This window comes from Eucalyptus grandis, chromosome 3 (genome assembly GCF_016545825.1).
Source record: "Eucalyptus grandis isolate ANBG69807.140 chromosome 3, ASM1654582v1, whole genome shotgun sequence".
NCBI classification, from domain to species: Eukaryota; Viridiplantae; Streptophyta; class Magnoliopsida; order Myrtales; family Myrtaceae; genus Eucalyptus; species Eucalyptus grandis.
This window is the reverse complement of record NC_052614.1, coordinates 29,446,975-29,467,551: the sequence shown is the minus strand read 5'-3', so window position 1 is coordinate 29,467,551 and position 20,577 is coordinate 29,446,975. Positions and strand designations below refer to the sequence as shown.

Below are 20,577 nucleotides of genomic sequence, written 5' to 3'. Positions count from 1 at the left end.
ATCAAGTAACTATTTCTCTCCCTGAAATCCACCCACACAATCTCATGAAAGTTGGATAATTGCATCGCAGTTTTACGCATAAGCGTAAATGGAAATGAAATTCATCATCAAGGATCATAAAATCGGGTTTCTAAGTACAATCGCCAGGGGTTCGTAAAATCATATCGCTAGATCGAATGATGAAATCGTGAGATTTTTAACAACCTATACAAACGACTTCGGAAAATGTCTTCTACGTTATTTTAATATGTTAGGCAATATTGTAATAAGTGGTGAGTACACATCAATTCACCGTGTTTACCGATATGATTACAGGCTCGAATGATGGATGGCTACAGTCAAGGAGCCGCCGGCATATTTACACTGTAGTCATCGGAGACTTTATTATGCTCGCTTTCTAGGCATATCTATATAAAACACCAGCACAAACGGATCGAATTCACCGACTACGATGGCGGGTAATACATCACAGTAGAAGGCAATCGGCGCCACCTGCTCCGACCTGTGAGTCGCGACCGATTAGCCCATTGTGTATGAAGGTGACGGCAAGTTGATAACGGTGCTCTTGATCTTCGTCATCATATTGATGCTGTTGGTAATGCCTTGGGAACCAATTCCGCTGTCCTTCACGCCCTGCGGCAACATCGTTCATCTTTTAAGAAGGCTGAGTTATTTCACACACAAACCAAAGGACTGTCTAGACTAGATTCTTCACCATTTGACGCTAACAGGGGCTGTTTCATTGGTGATTCAATCCTCAAAGATGGGCTATAAAGTAAGATTATTGCATCTGAATCGCCGTTCAGTTCATCCAAACTTCCGTTGCCCAAAGGACCCAGAAAAGGCATTCTACCCTTGCTTATTAATATTCCATGACGTTGCACTCATTACTAACGACATATTGGTATTTTTATGCTGATTTCCCTCTTTTTGTTTGACAAAGAACGAAAATTACCTGGAAAGGAAAGTGATCGGGTCCTCGAGCTGGGGCAGAATTTATTTGAACAGTTCCTGTCTCCATTGCATCACTAATCAGTATCGCCTTGTTTATGTCTCTTGTGAAGATGCACCCCTGTAAACACGTGCACATTGTGCAGAAAACAGACATTTGTCACAATCAACGGAAATTATTCTGATTCTGTATAGTCTATTTTCTGGTAAAGAGTTTTGTACTCCGTACATGAGAGAAGTATGGCTAATGAGAATACACCTGTCAGTGATAATAATAATAAGGATAACGACAAGTGTCAAACCTGAAGACCAAAGTTGCTAGCATTACAATGGTGAATTCCTTCTTCAACAGAGTTTATTCGGATGACTGGCAAAACTGGACCGAATGGCTCCTCCCATGCTATCCTCATATCGGGTTGAACGTGATCCAATAATAGAGGCCAAATGAGATTACCCTCCCTCCTGTACTCTTGACAAAATGTCGCTCCTTTCTGCTTAGCATCCATCACCAACCCTTCAATGAAGTTGGCTGAAGACTCCGTAACAACTGGAGTTATATCGCAGTCATCCTCAGGAGCTCCTACGGTCAACTTCTGCACTTTAGCATTCACTTTCTCGACAAGTTTATCAGCTACGGATTCCATAACCAAGACCACTTTCACTGCTGTGCACCTTTGACCACTGATTATAAAAAGAATATAATGTCAAGATATCTCCTTTGGCAACAAATGCAACCAAAGCAACATTACTCCAGTTAGATAAATGAATGATTCAGATCTTGTATTGCATTGATCTAGAACTTATAAGCTCAACTGAAAATTTAAGCACGTGGTGCTGAGAAGAGAAACGCATTCTTGGTTTAAAATTGCCTATTAGAGAACAATAAAGATTACCTATAAGAGAAGCCTCCCTTAACAACGTTAGCCGCAGCCAAATCTATGTCAGCATCTTCTAAAATGATACATGCATCTTTTCCACCCAGTTCCATCTGAAGTGGGATCATGCCTGCCTTCTTAGAGATGGCTATTCCAGTGTCCCCACCTGTGAAACTGAGAAGAAGGGTTGCCCCGTCAGATCATGCAACTGCAACATGCCTAAGACGGATAAATGATAGATCTTGAGCTTGAAGAGAGCTGCACCCCCTCATAAAGCATTTTGATGCGGACAAATTTGAGGGATGGAAACAAATCTTCCCCCACATTCCAACAAGAAGTTATTTTGCAAAATAATTCTCTTACGGTGCAGTTCACTCTGAAAAATTCAAGGACCTTTTGGACATGATGTGCAATGATGTAGAAAGAATCACCTGATACAACTGACACTAGGATGCATTGTGAGGAAGTCGCCAATCTCAGAACCTTTTCCTGTTACACAACTGATGAGTCCTCTGGGGAAGCCAGCCAAGTGAAAGCAATGTACCATGTGAAGTGCAGCAACAGCACCCTTTAAGTATAAGGCATAAGTTCATTTAGCATGTCGGTCTTTATGAACAGTTGGTGGACAGACAACCACCTCAAATATTATGAGATGAAACAGGGAAGAGCAATCAAGATTGATCCTCAGCATCAACCAACCTGGGTTGGTGGCTTCAGAACTATTGAGTTTCCAGCAATAAGTGCAGGAGCAATCTTAGAAACAGCGAGATTGACTGGGTAGTTGAAAGGAGGGATAGCCAGAACAACCCCCAACGGAATCTGCAAACTAAGGAGAGTCAAATCTCTGAAAAGCTTCATTTCTCAGAAACACAATAGTACATAAAATTACCATGGTTTGATATAACTTATATCCTAACTATAGATCTAGATCCTTCCTTTGCATTATTGTTAAACCAGATACAGATTTAATCCTCTATCAGTTTTGACATCGACCTCAGTTCGGTACTGGTGAGATTTCGTAAACACTACTTGATCTAAAAGGACATATAAAAACCTCCTTCCCCTGCACTCAAGTGTCTTCTTGACAATGTTATTTTACTGTCCTCTGGCTCACAACTTCCATCAACTTTAAATTAATGGCCTAAAATTGGGGACTGTTAACTGCTGAGATATGGCAAGCCATTTTCATTTTAAGTTGGGTTTGAGGTTTCCTCAATAGCGAAAATCAGCTGTATACACGCAGACAGGAGACTAGTTGGTGCCACTTCTCATGAAACTATCATTCTGTTTGTAAGGATCAACCAACTCTATCAAGTGACACAAACATAAATCACAAAAGAAAAGGACTAATAAGAACAAAAATAACCACCATTTTGTCTAAGCAAATAACTACTTATTACAACAACATGCACTCCTTGTTTAACACATATTAGAGCTGGATGTTATTTTCATGAGAAATCCAATTCTATAGGAACTAAGACATGATTGATTAGTATGACCTGCATGGAGTACTAAATCCAATTACTATTGCTTCAAGGATATCCATTACTGTCAATGAAAGGTGAAACATGGCACAATGGTATATTTTCTTCCATTAGATTGTAGCATTTGAAGCCAGACTTTGCATCATCCATCTATTGCCAATTTTAGTTTACCTTAGCAAAATGATTTTCTAAAATTTAGTTTAAAAAAATAAAAAAGATTTCCCAAAGTTATATTCAATTCTGCTAACTACATACGTTTAACGCATGCAATCTGACACCTTTTCAAATGTATTAGGATGAGACGTGAGGAACCTCTGGTGAAGCATGTTTAGTAAATTTTAGTTTAGGCGAAGGCATGGCATGATTCAGTATAGATCCATTGTACCCTTCAGCTATTCAGTCATCTGGAGAAGCTTTCAGCGTATATGGTCTTGTGTTCAATTAATTCGCAAAACATACTTTCTTCAGTAACCCAAGACAAAATATGCATGAGAATTAAATTTCTCAAGCTTACAAATATGCTCATATTTAATGGATCAATTATCCACAGCAATCAAGTTAATTTATGGTAAAAGTATCCCCCCAGCCTGACCTCTGCTTATGAAAGAGACATAGGACTGTGAAGATGAAGACATAAAAGGAGAAGTAAATGAAAAATGGCATATGGGATGGAATATACCCAGCATGAGGTGTACACGAAATTAAAAATGTTCACAGATCCATGACTTAATTTTCCTCATTCTTTTTTCGGGCAGAAGTCAATGAAGCGTCTATTAATAATTCTAATCCATCTTATGTTTTCTATGGGCAGAGTGCACAGGGCATAAACAAGTCATCAGCTTATTTATATTTTTAAAAAGAACTATGCGAAGTGCCTATCTAAGCAGAGATAAATGGACAGCAAAAACAAACCATGGAGTTAAGTTGTAGATTCACAGGCAAACTAAGAGAGAATTGGTCAGAAACCACAGGGACATTTGTAAAACCGACTGAGAGAAGTGCAAATTTACCTTAGAAGTGAGACAGTACTTGGTCCTCTCATTCCCTGGGAAGCTATCAGACACCAGAAATTTCCCCTCTCCAAGAATCCTCACCCCTTCCTCAGCGCAATACGATATCAAATCCCCAGATCTCACGACCTTCAAATTCATATTATCACAAGGCAAAGTAAAGAGAAGTTATCAGTGCCCTATGCTTCCAAATTCGAACACAAGAGAAGCATCTAACAAAGATTGCAACTTTCCGAATATACAAGCAAGAGCTGTGAATTCAAATTTCATTTCCAGAGTTAGTTTTAATTAAGTTTATAGAGTGGGAAACATACTTCGGTGACGGCGTCCTTGGCGGGTTTCGCGATCTCCTTGACGAGGCACTCGGCGATCGGAGCCTTGTGCTCCTTCAAGATCGCCGCAGCTCTGTGGAGCAGCTCAGCTCTCTTCCACAGAGGAGTCTTGGCCCATAATTTCTGCGCGGCCCTAGCTGATTCTACGATCTTGTTCACCTCCTCCTGTGTACAGGCTGTTGGAATTCGGAAACCAACCGAAAAAAATTATTCAAACTAGCTAAACACTAATCAAAAGTTGACAAATTGAGCGAGACCAACAGAAGAACCACTGGAGTTCAGAAGCGGGTACCTTGGACCTTGAAGTGAGTGCTTCTAGTGGTGGGGTTGATGATGGGCACGGACTTTCCGGAAGCCGATGCCTTCCATTCGCCGTCGGAGTAGTAGCGGAACACCCCATCGCCATCTTTGATTTCTGCAAACGCCCCACTGCCCGCCATGCACTAGCTCCTCGCGAACCCAAAAGGGTACCGATCAGTGATCGCTGTGATTAGAGCAAGAGGGAGAGATGCTCACGCGTGGACTTACAACAGGGGAAGAGAGAGAGAGAGAGAGTTGCTTGGATTCTCTGCGATGTTGGGTCAAACGCAGTGAGTTTGCGTGTCGAGATCTTTATCAAAGATTTCGCTTTTGCGCTGTCTGCGTTGCACGTGGTTGGGTTCTCAATCGTATTTCTTCGCCACTCCCTAATCTCTTTGAACGAGTCCGAATTAAATACGTAATGGAGAATCGGGTCTCTCCGTCCGAAAATGGGATCAAGACATCAGCACGCACGCCTCCATTCATGAGCAAGTTAAGGCGGCGAGGCGGCGAGAGATTAGGTTCCTCTCTTCTCATTGGGCTTACGGTTGAAAAGTTTATCATCTTTAACCATTAAATTTAATTTCTCTCTCTAAAATTTGATCATCTCTAATCTCTAAATTTATTTCCTTAATGGCCAACCTTTCAACATGAAATGAGAAGGTGAAAGGTTCGAATTTTAACTTTCTCAGAAGATTGAGGTGGGGATAATTTAGTTTTAAGTATGAGTTTCAACTTTCACACCTTAAGGAGACATGGCAAAAGTCTTAGAGTGAGAGTTAAAGTAAAATTAGAATAGAATTGACAAAAAAAAAAAAACCCTAAATTTAATTGCTTGTCTCCGCCCTATTTTGAAAATAATTATTTATGTTTTTACAATTAAGAGAAAAAAGTACGTTTTTGTACTTTATTGTTATTTTTTCCTAACTTAATACCATGGAAAATCTAAGGGTAAATTTACAACAAATTTACATCAAATTAATTTTTTGATTTTGAAAAATTTCAAATTAGTATACCTATGATAAATTGATCATAAAAACCCAAAATCGATACATTAAAGATAATTTTTCTCTTCATTAATTTCTGTTAAATTGGATTAATACCACAAACCGGTGTATTTATAACAAATGGAGGATAAAACTCTAAATTGGTACCCACCCCATGGTGGCCGAGTTGGTGGAATCGCACGTTGGCCATACACAAGGTCGGGGTTCAATTCCCCAGTTCGTCATGATGCCGACTCAAGTGAGGAGCCATGGTAGGTGGGTCTCTGCGCTAGCACCTCTCGTGGTTTACGCGTAGCTACTATTGGCCGCGAGGCGGTTCCATGGTCATTAAAAAAAAAAACTCCAAATTGATACATCTGTCAATCGTCATGTGTCATCCAACTTAGTAGTTCAACAATAAAATTTAACGAAAGGTAAATTTATCACAGGTATATCAGTTCAAGTTTTTGGTACTCAAAAAATTAACTTATGGTAAATTTGTGACAAATTTACATTGGACTTTCTGGCAATATTAACCTTTTTTTTTTTCATTTTATTAGAATTAAATACATTTTAGGAACCACCTGCCATGGTGGCTCCGCTAGATAAGGCTCCGTTGATCATTGCCCTCAAGGTGAGGGGTTCGAAACCCAGCGGAGGCGCTTGGTGCCTTAAACACTTGCATGGGGTGATGGTTCCCCGTGCGGCCCTAGGGTTTGCCTGCGCCTACCGGCTGTATGGGTTTCCTTGGGTCATAAAAAAAAAATACATTTTAGGATTGATGTAATATATTAAATAATGGGTTCCAAAAAAAAAAAACACATGGAAAATACACGCTATTTTACATTTGCACACACTATAGTATAAAATGATGAGAGGGAAGATTTATGTTCTTTATGTCTTGGTAAGCAAGCAATCATTTATGTAGGCGCCAATAAAACAATAAGATCTTAGATAGGGTTTCCTATTCCAGGCGCTTCCGGCTTCCATCCATACCTTCTAACGGAGAGCAAAGTTAGAATGCTAAACTAAACATTTGCATTTTTAGTCTCAAGCTCATGATTTTGAGGACTCGAGTAAACTCATCAAGTTAATGTGGGAATTTCCTTCTATCTTAAAGGAATAGTAATAATACTACTCACTTTATATGCTATGCACTACATAGGTCATCAAAATAAGCCTTTTTAGAAGAATTATGATCCGCATTTAAACGGTCTCTTGAGGTCTCTAGTCTTAACCTTGTTGCGCTCCACGTTAGTGTGTTTGGATTAATTTACGTCCGTAGTAACTTAGGGAAACGGTGTTCGATGTAGTAGATAGCTGACGCGGTGCATCCTAATCAAAGCGCAGTATTGGATGTAACGAAGAAAAATAAAATAAAATAAAAGAGCTTAGCACAGCTACCCCCACCATAACGTGCAAGAAAGTACTGAAACAGCATTAAGAAAGAAAGGAAATAAAAGAGGGAGAAAATCATCTCCTGGATCATTGTTCCTAATTAAATCCGTTAAAAGAGTGTTATGGAGAGAAAAGAAAGGCTGAGAGCTCCATTTTTAAGCTCTGTTATGGGAAAGCACAGAGATCCTTTTCTTATTCAATTACCTAAAATGACCAAAAAGCAACACAACATCAAAGAATTTACTCAAAAAGCCTAACCATAATATCTATCTCTTTCACATTCCCTCCGCCACCATCATGCTCCCCTCAACCCCCATGCCATCTCACAAGGCCTTCTTGGTACGAACTGCTTCGATGTTCCTATCTAATACCGCAATGCTTTGGTGGCGCAATAGGTGTGACAAGACAAGGCGCGGTGCCAATCCTGTGGACACATGGAATGACTTCGTAAGGGAGTTCCGGGACTATTTCTTCCCCAAGTTCGCTCAACAGGAAGCCCCGTAGCAAACTCTATTGCCTCGAGCAAAGAGGTGCGATCCGAGAATATGTGAAAGAGATTACGGAGCTCAAACTCCAAATTCGCAACCTAAGCAAAGAGGAGGCTCTTGGAGCATTCATGGATGGATTGAAGCCGTGGGCACTACTCAAGCTCAAACGAAGGGATGTGACGAGTCTCGCGAGAGCGCTAAGCGTAGCCGAGTCGCTTGTCGACCTCACCAAAGCTGAACCAAGGAATAGGCCAAGAGATTGGAGGTCGGATCGATCCAAAGATGAAGGAAGAAACACTCCCCGAGGCGCGCCTGATCAAAGCGGCCGAGTCAAGACGTGGGGAGAAGGGTCTTCCAAGCCGTCCTTCCAAAGAGGTCAACCACCGACGGACTACACGAGTAATTTCGATCAACCCCTGCCTTCTCCTTGCTTCATTTGCAAAAGTTCGCATTGGACCCAAAAGTGCCCGAAGAAGGGTTGAATCAACACCCTCCTTGCCATCGAAGAAGAGGAGGAGCCCAAAGAAGAAAGGCGATAAATTCGACTTGGAGCCGTGAAAATGATCAACTCCGTCCAAGCTCGATCGCCAACCAAAGAAAAAGAAGCTGCGTCAAACTCAGAAATGTTCTTCGTGGAAGTCCACATGTGCGGCCGAACGCTATACGCCTTGGTCGACATGGGTGCGTCGAACATGTTCATGTTGACTAAAGTGGCGAAGGCTTTGAATCTTCGCATGGAGCCAACCGAGAATACCTTCAAGTCAATCAACTCAGAGGGTGTCCATGGCGTAGGATCAACTTCGGATGTGGACGTCAAAATTGGTGGATGGAAGGGTAAGATGGAATTCAAGGTAATCCCTCTCAATGATTATGATCTCATTCTTGGTATGCAATTCTTCAATAGCGTGAGATCCATGATTGACATGAGGACCAAGTGCCTCGTGATCCTCAATCCGAAATACATGATGACGATCCCCATGATCAAAGGGGTGGTCGACACCAAGACCATCGCCACGATCTGCCGCCTCGATAAAAGCTTGAAGTCCATGAAGCGCTTGAACAAGCTGTCCAAGGTGAAGCCGAAGGTAGAGTTGGATCCTACTCCAACACACGCCATGCCAATTCAAGTGCTTTTCCCCGAGGTCAAGTATGCGCCGCATGCTCAGTCCAAGCCGAAGATGGAGCCGTGTGCCACGTCCGAGCTGATCATAGAAGGATGTGGTCCTTCATTTGTGAGCGTCCGAGCGAAGCGAAACAAAAACAAGAAAGCTCATGCCAAAGCCCTCGCTAGTGCCAAGAAGACTGCCCGTCAAGCTATGAGCGACGAGGACGTCACTCGATTGAGTGGGGGAGAATGTCACAGGTCGAAAGAGAGCCAACCCAAGAGGTTCATGGAGGACAACTGTGACTCATCCGTGGAGGACCTCCTGCTTTCACTCGGATTCCCATCAAGTCTTCTCCCCAAAGTTTCGAAGGGCGGGTGACACCATTATTACGCCTGATTCTAGAAGACTATCTCTATTTATGTCGGTAACTAGTAGTTGGCATTTATGTCGGTAGTTGAGGCAGTGTGATCTCGTCCGCCGGTTAAATTCTAAATCAATGGTTGTAAGCCGAGGCCCTCGACTATAAGAAGGGGTGTCCTCCTTCATTTGTAATCATCCAATCCTTTCAGCAATACAAAGCTCCTTTCTTTCTAGAGCTCCTCTCTCTAGACTTTCTCTCTCAACGATTTGGGTGTGCGAGCTAGTTGTGCAATTGATCGAGCAAGGCTTGGCTTGGGCGATCCAAAATAGCCCGAGTCACCACGCAGTCATGATTCCAATCGATCGGCCCATGACACTAAGCTAAACATTTGCATTTCTAGTCTCAAGCTCATGATTTCGAGGACTCGAGTAAACTCATCAAGTTAATGTGGGAATTTCCTTCGATCTTAAAGGAATAGTAATAATACTACTCACTCTACGTGCTATGCACTACATAGATCATCAAAACAAGCTTTTTAAGAAGGATTATGATCCCCATTTAAATGGTCTCTTGAGGTCCCTAGTCTTAGCCTTGTTGTGCTCCATGTGAATGTGTTTGGATTAATTTATGTCCGTAGTAACTTAGGGAAACGGTGTTCGATGTAGTAGATAGCTGACGCGGTGCATCCTAATCAAAGCGCAGTATTGGATGTAACGAAGAAAAATAAAATAAAATAAAAGAGCTTAGCACAGCTACCCCCACCATAACGTGCAAGAAAGTACTGAAACAGCATTAAGAAAGAAAGGAAATAAAAGAGGGAGAAAATCATCTCCTGGATCATTGTTCCTAATTAAATCCGTTAAAAGAGTGTTATGGAGAGAAAAGAAAGGCTGAGAGCTTCATTTTTAAGCCTCTGTTATGGGGAAAGCACAGAGATCCTTTTCTTATTCAATTACCTAAAATGACCAAAAAGCAACACAACATCAAAGAATTTACTCAAAAATCCTAACCCTGATATCTGTCTCTTTCACATTCCCTCCGCCACCATCATGCTCCCCTCAACCCCCACGCCACATATCTGGTGCTGCTCGTTCTCTGCTGCCATCACACAAGGCCTCCATCGTCATTGCCGAAGACGCTCTCTCACTCTGTCACCTACCGGAAAAAGATAGCGACGTCTATTATGGGGTCACGGCCGGGGTCGCGTGGGTGGGTGACAGCGGTGGAGGAGGGCAAATCGGGAAATAAGAAAAAGGAAAAAGGAAAAGAATAAGATAGTTATATTCAGTTAAAAGATCCTATTTTATTTGTCAACCTCTCACTGCGGTAAATGAGCAATGTTATATACTTATAATTCGGGAGTAGGAAAGGAGGAGGGTGGGGCAGTTTAAGTGATTAGGCAGGGTTGGCGACCACGGTGGAGGAGGAGCAAATTGGGAAATAAGAAAAGGGAAGAAAAGAGAGGAAAATAATAAAATTAGATATGATCACTCAAAGACGCCTTGTCTATATGTCAACCTCTCATTGCAGTAAATTGCACTCATAATTTGAAAGGATCTCCATTCTCAAGAGAAATTTGTTTTCTTGTCTATTTGTTAAGGTTTTAATATTTATATGACACTTAAATAACGTGATATTTTAAAAAAGAAGTAAATCAACTAATAAGTATCGACAAAAATGTTGTATGTTCGGACTTTCACTCTCTGAAACTTCTTTTTATCGAGTTCTCTGTGCATTGTTTTTCGCTGGTGTTCGTGATTCGGAAAGTGATAATGGCATGACAGGGATGGGCGTGAGAATACAAGACTAATTTCAGCGGAAAAGCATTCAAGTTTTTTGCCATTGTGATGCTGGTAGGGGTTCGTCAAATTGCAGGTACAAGGAGTGTTTACATAGCTCTTTGTATGAAGATTTCTATCTATTTGAAGTAAATTCTCCTCAACCATGTGTTGGGAAAATTATTAATATAGTTGGAATGGGAAGATTTGGAATCAGACTTTGAGGCATGGCGACGCTTTCTTTAAGAAATTATTTGTCCCACAACATTGCAAATGGTTATTGATAAAAATACTCCAACATGGAACAAAGTCTCTATTGGGAATTACTGATTCTCCAAAACGGATTCGACACTAAATCGAATCCCTAAAACGAATGCGGAAGACGAGCCTAGGAAGAACATGTATCACCGATCAAAAACACACCACGAAATTGAGCGTACCTTATTGTCCACAGATTAAACACCAATGTTGAAGTTCGAGGAAGAATCTGATCCTGGTTTGCCAAGAAGCGTACTATTGGTTCAAGGGGGAGAAAACTTACTTTAGTTTTGGGAGGGGGAGAAAAGGAAAGAAACGTACGTACATCCAAAAGTGCGTTCTCTTTTTCTTTTCTACCCTTAAATACGTCTTCTCTAAAAGACACATCCCCTCAACGTAACACCTCTTCATATCTCAACCCTTCATCCATGGGCCCTTATCTTGCGGGCCGGGCTTTTAGGCCTAACATAGGCGGATAGGCCTTAAGCCCATCATCATACAAATAAATAAAATCATCAGTCTCAAATGAGATTTCCAAATAACAATTCTGATATTTCTCCGGAAACTCTCAAAGGGAAATAATCATAACAAATGACTATATTTCTCTTTTGGAAAAGTGAAAATGAAAGAAGAAGATAAGTATTGAACAAACGGGTTGAGTAATTAATCGTAAAAGACAAGAAGATATATTTGAACAGACACAATTTTCTAAAGGTTAAGCAGTTATGTTTGAACAGATACAATTTTTAAAACAACCGCAACCAAAAAAATAAAATTTCAAAATTATAACTTCTTTTTGAACAGTTGTATTATTTCATTAGGACACTTGGTTGTTTTTTATGATTATGATTATGATTATTGTTGTTGTTGTTGCTGTCATTGATTAGTGCCAAATATAATCTATATGCGCACTTATATCTTTTCGATGTGGGACAAGTAGAGCTATCAAAATGGGTCATAGCCCCATACTATAACTCTTAGTTTAATGGGTCATGTATGGTTCAAGTAAAAATTAAACATGGGTCATAAATGGATTTTGAAAAGTAAAACAAAATTAAGAAACCAACTTTCAATGTTTAGGATCATGTGTTGATTGAGTTGAAGGTTTGAATATTTTCTGGAAAATACGAAGCCATTTTGACCTTCCGGTGTTCAATGATTTTTATGGAAAAATCAGTGAAGAATTAGAAAATTGTCTTCTTGAGAATTGTAATAGAGATTCTTAGCTTTAATCTCATATAAATTTCATGAAATTTGAAAATCATTAAGGCTGTGAAATCAAGTCCAAATCGTCGTAATAATCATGTGTTAGATTTGAAAAATAAGTCTTAGATTGACAAATTTTGTTTTGCAAATAATAAATAGTTGGAGGACTGTTTTATAAAATCTCAAAACATGAAAGTTGTAGGAGATGTCTTGAAATGAATATATCCAAAATTTCATTAAATTTTACCTAGGATAAGTTGGTAAATTTAATGGAACAAGGTCAAATTCGGATTTGGCCTAAAAAACTAACACTGAGTGTCCTCAGGGAAGATTGTGTAATTTCATATAGTTTGAGGGCTATTTTACAAAATTTAAAATATTAAAGTTGTTAAGAATGCAATGAGCTATATGTTTGTCAAATTTTGCATCATTTAGTGGTCGATTAATATTTTTCCCAAATTTTAAAAGAACCGGTCGAAACAGGCAAAATTTTGAGCAGTCACGTTAAATCGAATTTTCTATATTATTTGGGCTAGAATTAAAAGAAGTGATCTTAATGAAAGTTGAAGAGGATATCCTAATAGTTAATTTAGAGTTGGAATCACTTGATTTGGAGTTCGTTAAGACTTTTAATCAAATTAAAATTTAGAAGGTAAGAATCAGGGGTAATACGGAGAAGACCTTTTGGTCAATTAACTGATTTCGTGGTTTATAAGGCTAATTAACTTTAATGCGTGTTTATTTGACCTTGTTTGTGACCGAATTGAAAAGTGATTGCTTTCAGTACCTATCTATAAATGTTCTTTGGAAGGGTAGTTAGAAAAGTGTGATTAGATCTTAATCATGCATTAAGTGACCTAGCGCACCATTTGAGGATTTGCAAATGGGGCTTAGTAATCATTTGAGCTAGAAGTGGGCGACATTAGGAATTAATGAATTAGGTCAGTTTAGTTAACAAACTTAGGAATTAATGCTAGGACCTAACCAGAATAAGTCCAACTAGAAAATAAGAGGTCAACTTGGACTTAGCATCACTTCATCAATGAAATGGGTAGCATAGTCTAGTTTTAAAAATTCATTAAATAAAATGAGTAGAATATTAGGCTCACCTTAATCCAGTTTAGATTAGTCTAATCTCTAGCCTCTTAGTTCATGGGGATCAGCTAATGTGTGGATTGAGTGAACTTGCCAATGGATTGAGTAATTGCATGAAACAAAAAGAAGAGGTTAACGATGAAGACCGGTGGCCGAGAGATAGGAGTGGTGGTCTTTGGTGGCAATTTGCTTGGGCCTTGCTAGTTTAGCTTAGAATCGATTAGTCTAGTTTAGTTAATAAATTTAGGAATTAATGCTAGACCTAACCAAAATAAGTTTAACTAGAAAATAAAAAAAAAGTCAACTTGGACTTAGAAAACTTCATCAATGAAATGGGTAGCATGGTCTATTCTAGAACTTTTATCAAATAAAAGGAGTAGAATACTATGCTCACCTTAATTTAGTTGATTAGTCTAGTCTCTAGCCTCAAGCTCATGGGATCATGTCTTGGGGCTTAAGAACAAAGCCATGTATATTTTTGCTTGACTTGGTATCGGGTCAAGCTCATGGGAATCATATCTTGGAGCTTAGAACAAAGCCATGTATATTCTTTATCCAAAGTATCAGGATTTCTTTCTTGTACTTCACTTAAACTTTTCAATACTTGGGTGTTAATTCCTGCACTTTTATTACATTGGTTGTTCTCTCGCTTTTTAGAATGGTCAGGACAAACTTTAGGATCATAATAAACTCCTAAAAACAATTGCATGAACACTTAGTGGTTTGGATGGCCTTTAGGATTTGTAATGGGTAATTACGACTGTTTGGTCACTTAGATGAATGATCAATCAAGTTAGAGGTACCAAAAGGGCACTAATAATAATTATTATTGTAATCAAATCTTTGGACCTAGTAAACTCTATTTGCCTATCTCACTTGATTTCTAGCTAATCATAATAAGTTAATAATGACTCCCAACTCACATAAAATCGTTTAGGGTTAATTGAACCTTAAAATTAATCCAACATATCCTAAGGTAAAAGTTTCGAAGAGCCCGTGCCCCATTAAAGGCCGTAAGCCCACCTTTTGGACATTATCTCTAAACTAATTCCTTTCCTAAAGATTGAGTCAGAAAAAGGGCCGTGACAGCTATATGGAAGCATTAATAATGCTAGGAGCAATAAAGTGTCGAATTCAAACTTGTTTATAGAGAGATGTAATCAGACAACAATTAATGTAAAAATTATAAGGGACGCCCAATACCATCATCAGGAAAGTTTTTCGTTTGAGTTCCAGACTTCATCCCAAAGAACGATATTTCTCATGCGAGAAGCCTCTATTTAAGGTCCTTGTGACGCGAAACATCAACCCACCCTTGGCTCACTGAACCCTATAGCTGGCTAGCGAGAGTAATCCTTCGCTCTAACGCCGCACCTCCTCCTCCATCACCACCACCACCACCACGAAGATGCAATCCTCACAACCCTCTCAAGCATGCACAGACCCGATCTCCTCTCTCCCTTCGGATAAAGGTTGGGACAACCCCTCTCTAATCTTGTACTAGGGCTTTTGGTTCCCCTCTTGGCTATTCGACGGCGTCCTAGCTTGTCAAAAACACTTCCAAGCTCACAACTCTGATATCATCCTCGTCACCAGCCCGAAATCTGGTACCACCTGGCTAAAGGCCATCCTCTTTGCTCTTTTGAACCGTGCCAAGTACTTCGACCCCAACTCAGAACGATGCCACCCCCTCCTAACCCGAAACCCCCACAACCTCGTGCCCTACTTGGAGTTCCAGCTCTATCTCCAACAAGAAGATCCTGATCACGCTACTTTCTCATCCCCGAGGCTCCTTGCCACCCACGTAACTTATTCCTCACTTCCACAGTCCGTGAGGGACTCCAAGTGTAAGCTAGTTTACCTGTGTAGGAACCCTAAGGACAACTTCATCTCGCTATGGCACTTCACCAAGAAAATGATGCTCAAAGAGAACGGCGGCCAGACTCCTCTCCCTGAGTGCCTCGACAAGTTTTGTCAAGGGTTGAGCATGTACGGACCTTACTGGGACCATGTGCTGGGCTACCACAAGATGAGCTTGGAGATGCCCGAGAAGGTGTTCTTCATGAAGTATGAGGAGATGAAAGAGGACCCATGTGTTCATGTGAGGAGATTGGCTGATTTCGTGGGGTGTCCATTCAGTGAAGAAGAGCTGAGAGGCGGGATTGTGGAGGGAACACTGAGGATGTGTAGCTTCGACAATTTGAGCACGTTGGAGGTGAACAAGAGCGGGAGCCTTTGGACTGGAGCAGAGAACAAGTCGTTCTTCAGGAGAGGCGAGGTCGGATCGAAGATTGGGTGAATTACATGAGTGTGGAGATGGGGGAGAGAATAGACAGTGTCATGGAAGAGAAGTTGCACGGCTCTAGGTTGAAGTTTTAGCAAGCTGAACACACTCATTTAATAATTCCCGTTTGTCGTGTTTTAGCTTTGAAGATGTTCCGTCTAATGGAGGAGAAGAATAAGTACAAATTGCTAAAAAATAAAAATAAATGCATCGATTTTCAGTGGGTGCTTTGTCTCCATAGTGAGACGCTACAGGGTTGTGATTCCAGTCTTCGTTTATGTTGTACTATTGGCATTTGCAGATGTTGTTTGGCCCAACATTTAGTTGGCCAATAAAAAGCTGCCTCCCTAAATCAAAAATTTACTTAGAGTTTTGCTCCAAATTTCTTTACCATTTTCAAATCTCGTTTAACTTTACCTGCGCCATCCCAAATAAGCTCCTCCTGCAGTGCCAGGAGGGCATCTACCCCTAACACTGGATAAGTTCGGACTAAATATGTATCGACACACGACGTTAAGAAAATGGTGGAATAAGCCCCTTTCTCTCCTTAATATGAAATACTGACCAACTAGGCTAAGCTTAGTTGGCTTTAATCTCATTGACCTTACAAGCGAAATGATGATCATCTTTAACCATCAATTTTAATTGGTCTCTTTCCCGTATTGAAAATAATTATTGTGTCCTCTTCTACAGTTAGAAGAAAAAAAGTACCTTTTATGTATGATTAAATAGTCTCAAATTCAATCATATATAATATATCATTATGGGATATACAGACAATTTTAACGTGCATAGATTCTTGTGTGAAAAGATAAGAAGAGAAGTTCCCCTTTTTCAGAATATTTGCTCTCCTCTCCCCAAGTACCTTAATGAAATCTTTGATGACAAGGAGGATACTCATGTAATTTAAGAATTCTTTGTAATAATCATTGTGATATATATTTTTTTCTCAGGAATATACTTTCCTCTCCTCTTCCCTATTAAGAAAATATAAATTGTTGCCAAAAGGTCGTTTTTACATATTTTCGAAAAAAACTAGAGCTTGTTCTTGCAGTTTAGATTACTCAGGTATATTGTACATCTTCTAAAATGGGATTAGTTTCCTAGGAATCTATTTTTCCCAACAAACAAAAAAAAGTAAAGCAAAGGGGACATAAAATCAGGGAAACTGCCCGAGTAAAATAGAGAGCAGAGCATGCTGCCAACAAAACAAATGAGACCTGCAGCAGGAAGAGATATGGGGTCTTCAGCCGACAAAAGACAACATGACGAGAATTCAGCTGCAATGTCATGTGGTCGACTTTCCTCAGCTCCAAAATTTGACCCCCAGAATCATTACCAAGAACCTAAATTGAGCATCACATGGGATCTGCCATGCGGTTCGAACCAGAAGATTGGAAAGAAAAGCCATGTGGTATTCCCCTGAAGACATCGAAGTTGAAATTCTCCTGAGGCACAAAATCGAGAGTCAAAAGCAAAACATGGAGGAAGTGAAAAATTACGTGCAAGGGTGAGGTTGTGGGCAGAGAGTGAATGAACAGAGAGAGAATACGTTAGCTGCATGTGTTGTCAAGGAAGTGAAGGTGCTCTTGGTGTGTGTTTAAACCGATTGCTAAGCATGTCCCCGTTACTCAGGCCGCCAATAATATCATCTGATTATACTATGAGGTATTTACTAAGTCCTACGATCTGAACATGAATATGGATATATTCTCAATACACAAACTCAAAGGTTGCGTATTGAACTCAGAGTCTTCGTCATTTCATTATGGGAGGGGCTTATGTGCAGCGATCATCGTAGTTATGCATCATTAACAGACTCTCAAATGGTGGGTTTTCCCACTTTGGAATATTCAGCATCCTTCCGTTCTTATAAATCTGTATTCCACCTTATCTTTGTTGGAATTTTGTTTGTTAAAACAAAATGAGTGCTTTTTACTTTGTCCCACATAGAAAATGTGGCAGCAGGAAGGTCAATTTATTAATGTGGGATTTCCTTTTTGTAGTTAAAGGAGTGATTAGGTGGGGCTAGACCCCACCATACCCACGTGCGGGTGCGCGATTATTTGGCGCACTTAGCATGCCCGCGATTTAATTAGCATTAATCCCTTGCTATTTATTATTATTATTTATTTTTATTATTATTATTTTTTAGTTCAAAGGTTGCCTTTTAATTTGAGAATTTCGGAAATGAAATATAAATGAAAATTCGAAATTCTATTTTTAAAAAAAAAATTCGAATTTTGTTTGTGTCCTTTCAAGACAACCTTTGGAAAATTACTTATTCGGTTTTAATTTTCCGAAGGATTGCAATTGTTCGTTATTCGACTTCTTTCGAAGAGTCGCATTGGTTTATCCGAACAATTTTCTAAAGACGTGTTTGTTCGCAATTTTCGCGAAGAGCTGCAACACTGTTTCATATATATACTTGTCATTTTCGGAAAGAAAAGTGTTGTCATTTTCGAGTCATCTTTCTGAAAAACAGCAGTCAATTTTTTCGATTGTTTCTTAGAGAGACCCTAGAGAAATACTAAAATTGCTATTTAGTATTCTCATCCGAGACTTTGTTGTATCCTGGAGGATTTTTGCCGGTGACCATTAGCAACGTTGTGGGGCAAATAAATCCTTAAAGAAAGTGATATTACGCCTCAAAGTCCGAGTTGTTTTACTCGATCCGATTTCATTGTACTACCCAATTTCGAAGACATATTTTACCAACAATTTTAAGGATTTATTTTGCTATAATGGAGTCGGAGACAATCAAAGTTATGAATCAAGATATGGTCAAACTAGACTGGTTCGATAGGAACAATTTTGCTCGCTGGAGGGACAAGATGATGTTCTTACTCACTGCTCTAAAGTTCTCCTACATTCTGGATCCTAACTTGGCGCCTATAGAAGATCCTAAGCCTACTTTCGATGGAGGACAGTCAAGTGCGGAAGCCATTGAGAGGGTTAATAAGGAAAAGAAGAAACGCGCGGAGGATGAATTACTTTGTCAATGACACATTCTGAACACACTCTCCGATCGTCTGTACGACTTATTCACTGAAATGAAGCCAGCCAGAGAAATTTGGAATGCACTGGAATTCAAGTACAAAGCGGAGGAGCAAGGTACCAACAAATATCTAATTGCAAAGTATTTTGATTTCAAGTTTATTGATACTAAGCCCTTGCTAGAACAAGTCCATGAATTGCAAGTGATTGTGAATAAGATTTGTGTTCTCAAGATTGATATTCCAGAAGCTTTTCAAGTTGGAGCAATTATTGCAAAATTGCCTCCAAGTTGGAAAGACTATGGAAAAAGGTTGATTCACAAGTCGGAGGACTTTACTTTGGAGCAAATACAGAAACATCTTCGCATTGAGGAAGAGTCACGTTTACGCGATAATTCTATTTTGTACAATTCCAAGGTGAATTTTGTGGATAAAAAATGGAAACTCGGCCAGAACTTCAAAGTAAAAAGCGGGGGGCATAAATTCAAGAGAACACAAAAGAAGCAAAAGGGTTGTTGTTTTGTATGTGGCAAACAGGGACACTACGCCAAGGATTGCATTCACCGTAAGAGCATTTCAAATGACATGAACATTCTGGTGGTGAAAGCAGATGCAAATCTGGTTGAAGAAAATTATGTAGCCATGATTTCGAACATGGAAATTTCTGAAATAAATGATGCGATGGCTATGGTTTCTGAAATTAATTCTACCACTGTCCAATCCGGTTGGTGGATAGATTCTGGAGCAACTGTTCATGTGTGCAAGGACAAATACATGTTCAAGCAATTTGAAGAGATTGTTGACTCAAATGTTCAAGAGGTCCTGATGGCGAATAATGCTCTTGCAAAGGTTGCTAGAAAAGGCATGGTGGAGATAGACTTCACTTCTGGAAAGAAGATAATTCTTCTTAATGTGTTATTTATACCCGAAATTAGGAAGAACCTAGTTTCTATTGATTTACTTTGTAAGAGGGGGTTTCGGGTTTTGTTTGAATCCAACAAGGTTATCCTCTCGAAAAATGGGCTGTTTGTTGGGAAGGGTTATGCCAATGATGGCATGTATCAACTGAGTATTAATAATAATATTTCTAGTTCTGCTTATATTGTCAAGTCTTCAATTTTATGGCATAGTAGGTTGACACATATAAATATTCGTTATTTGAAGAACATGAGAAAATTAGACTTGATAAATTTTAATGGCGAATTTGATAAATGTGAAATATGTGCTAAGTCAAAACTTACTAAGAAGCCATTTCCTAGTGTTAAAAGAAATTCGAATTTATTGGATTTGGTTCATAGTGATATATGTGAATTTAATGGTATGCTAACACGTGGAGGTAAAAGGTATTTTATTACCTTTATGGATGATTGTAGTAGGTTCTTATATGTTTATCTCATGAGATTGAAGGATGAAACATTTACCATGTTTAAGAAATATAAAGCTGAAGTAGAGAATCAATTAGAAAAGAAAATCAAAGTTCTACGATCAGATAGAGGTGGAGAATATTTCTTAAATGAATTCTCTTCATTTTGTGAAGAACATGGTATTATTCATCAAGCTTCAGCACCATATACTCCACAACAAAATGGTTTAGCTGAGAGGAAAAATCGATCTCTTGGAGAAATGGTTAATTGTATGCTTTCAAATTCAAAGCTACCAATTAATCTTT

General features: G+C 39.5%; 1 protein-coding gene and 1 pseudogene across 1 annotated transcript; one reads left to right on the top strand and one right to left on the bottom strand.

Annotated features, from left to right (window-relative positions):
• Positions 1 to 207: 207 nt before the first annotated feature.
• LOC104437139 (NADP-dependent glyceraldehyde-3-phosphate dehydrogenase) lies at positions 208 to 5,248 on the bottom strand. Its single transcript, XM_010050025.3, has 9 exons — positions 4,945 to 5,248; positions 4,635 to 4,828; positions 4,321 to 4,449; positions 2,526 to 2,645; positions 2,258 to 2,394; positions 1,845 to 2,000; positions 1,254 to 1,632; positions 956 to 1,072; positions 208 to 633 (listed from the first exon to the last, which is right to left on the bottom strand). The coding sequence occupies exons 1-9, from the start codon at positions 5,090 to 5,092 to the stop codon at positions 520 to 522; spliced, it is 1,494 nt and encodes a 497-aa protein (XP_010048327.2). The 5' UTR covers positions 5,093 to 5,248; the 3' UTR covers positions 208 to 519.
• Positions 5,249 to 11,534: 6,286 nt separating this feature from the next.
• Positions 11,535 to 16,007, top strand: LOC104439460 (annotated as a pseudogene).
• The last annotated feature ends 4,570 nt before the right edge of the window (positions 16,008 to 20,577 follow it).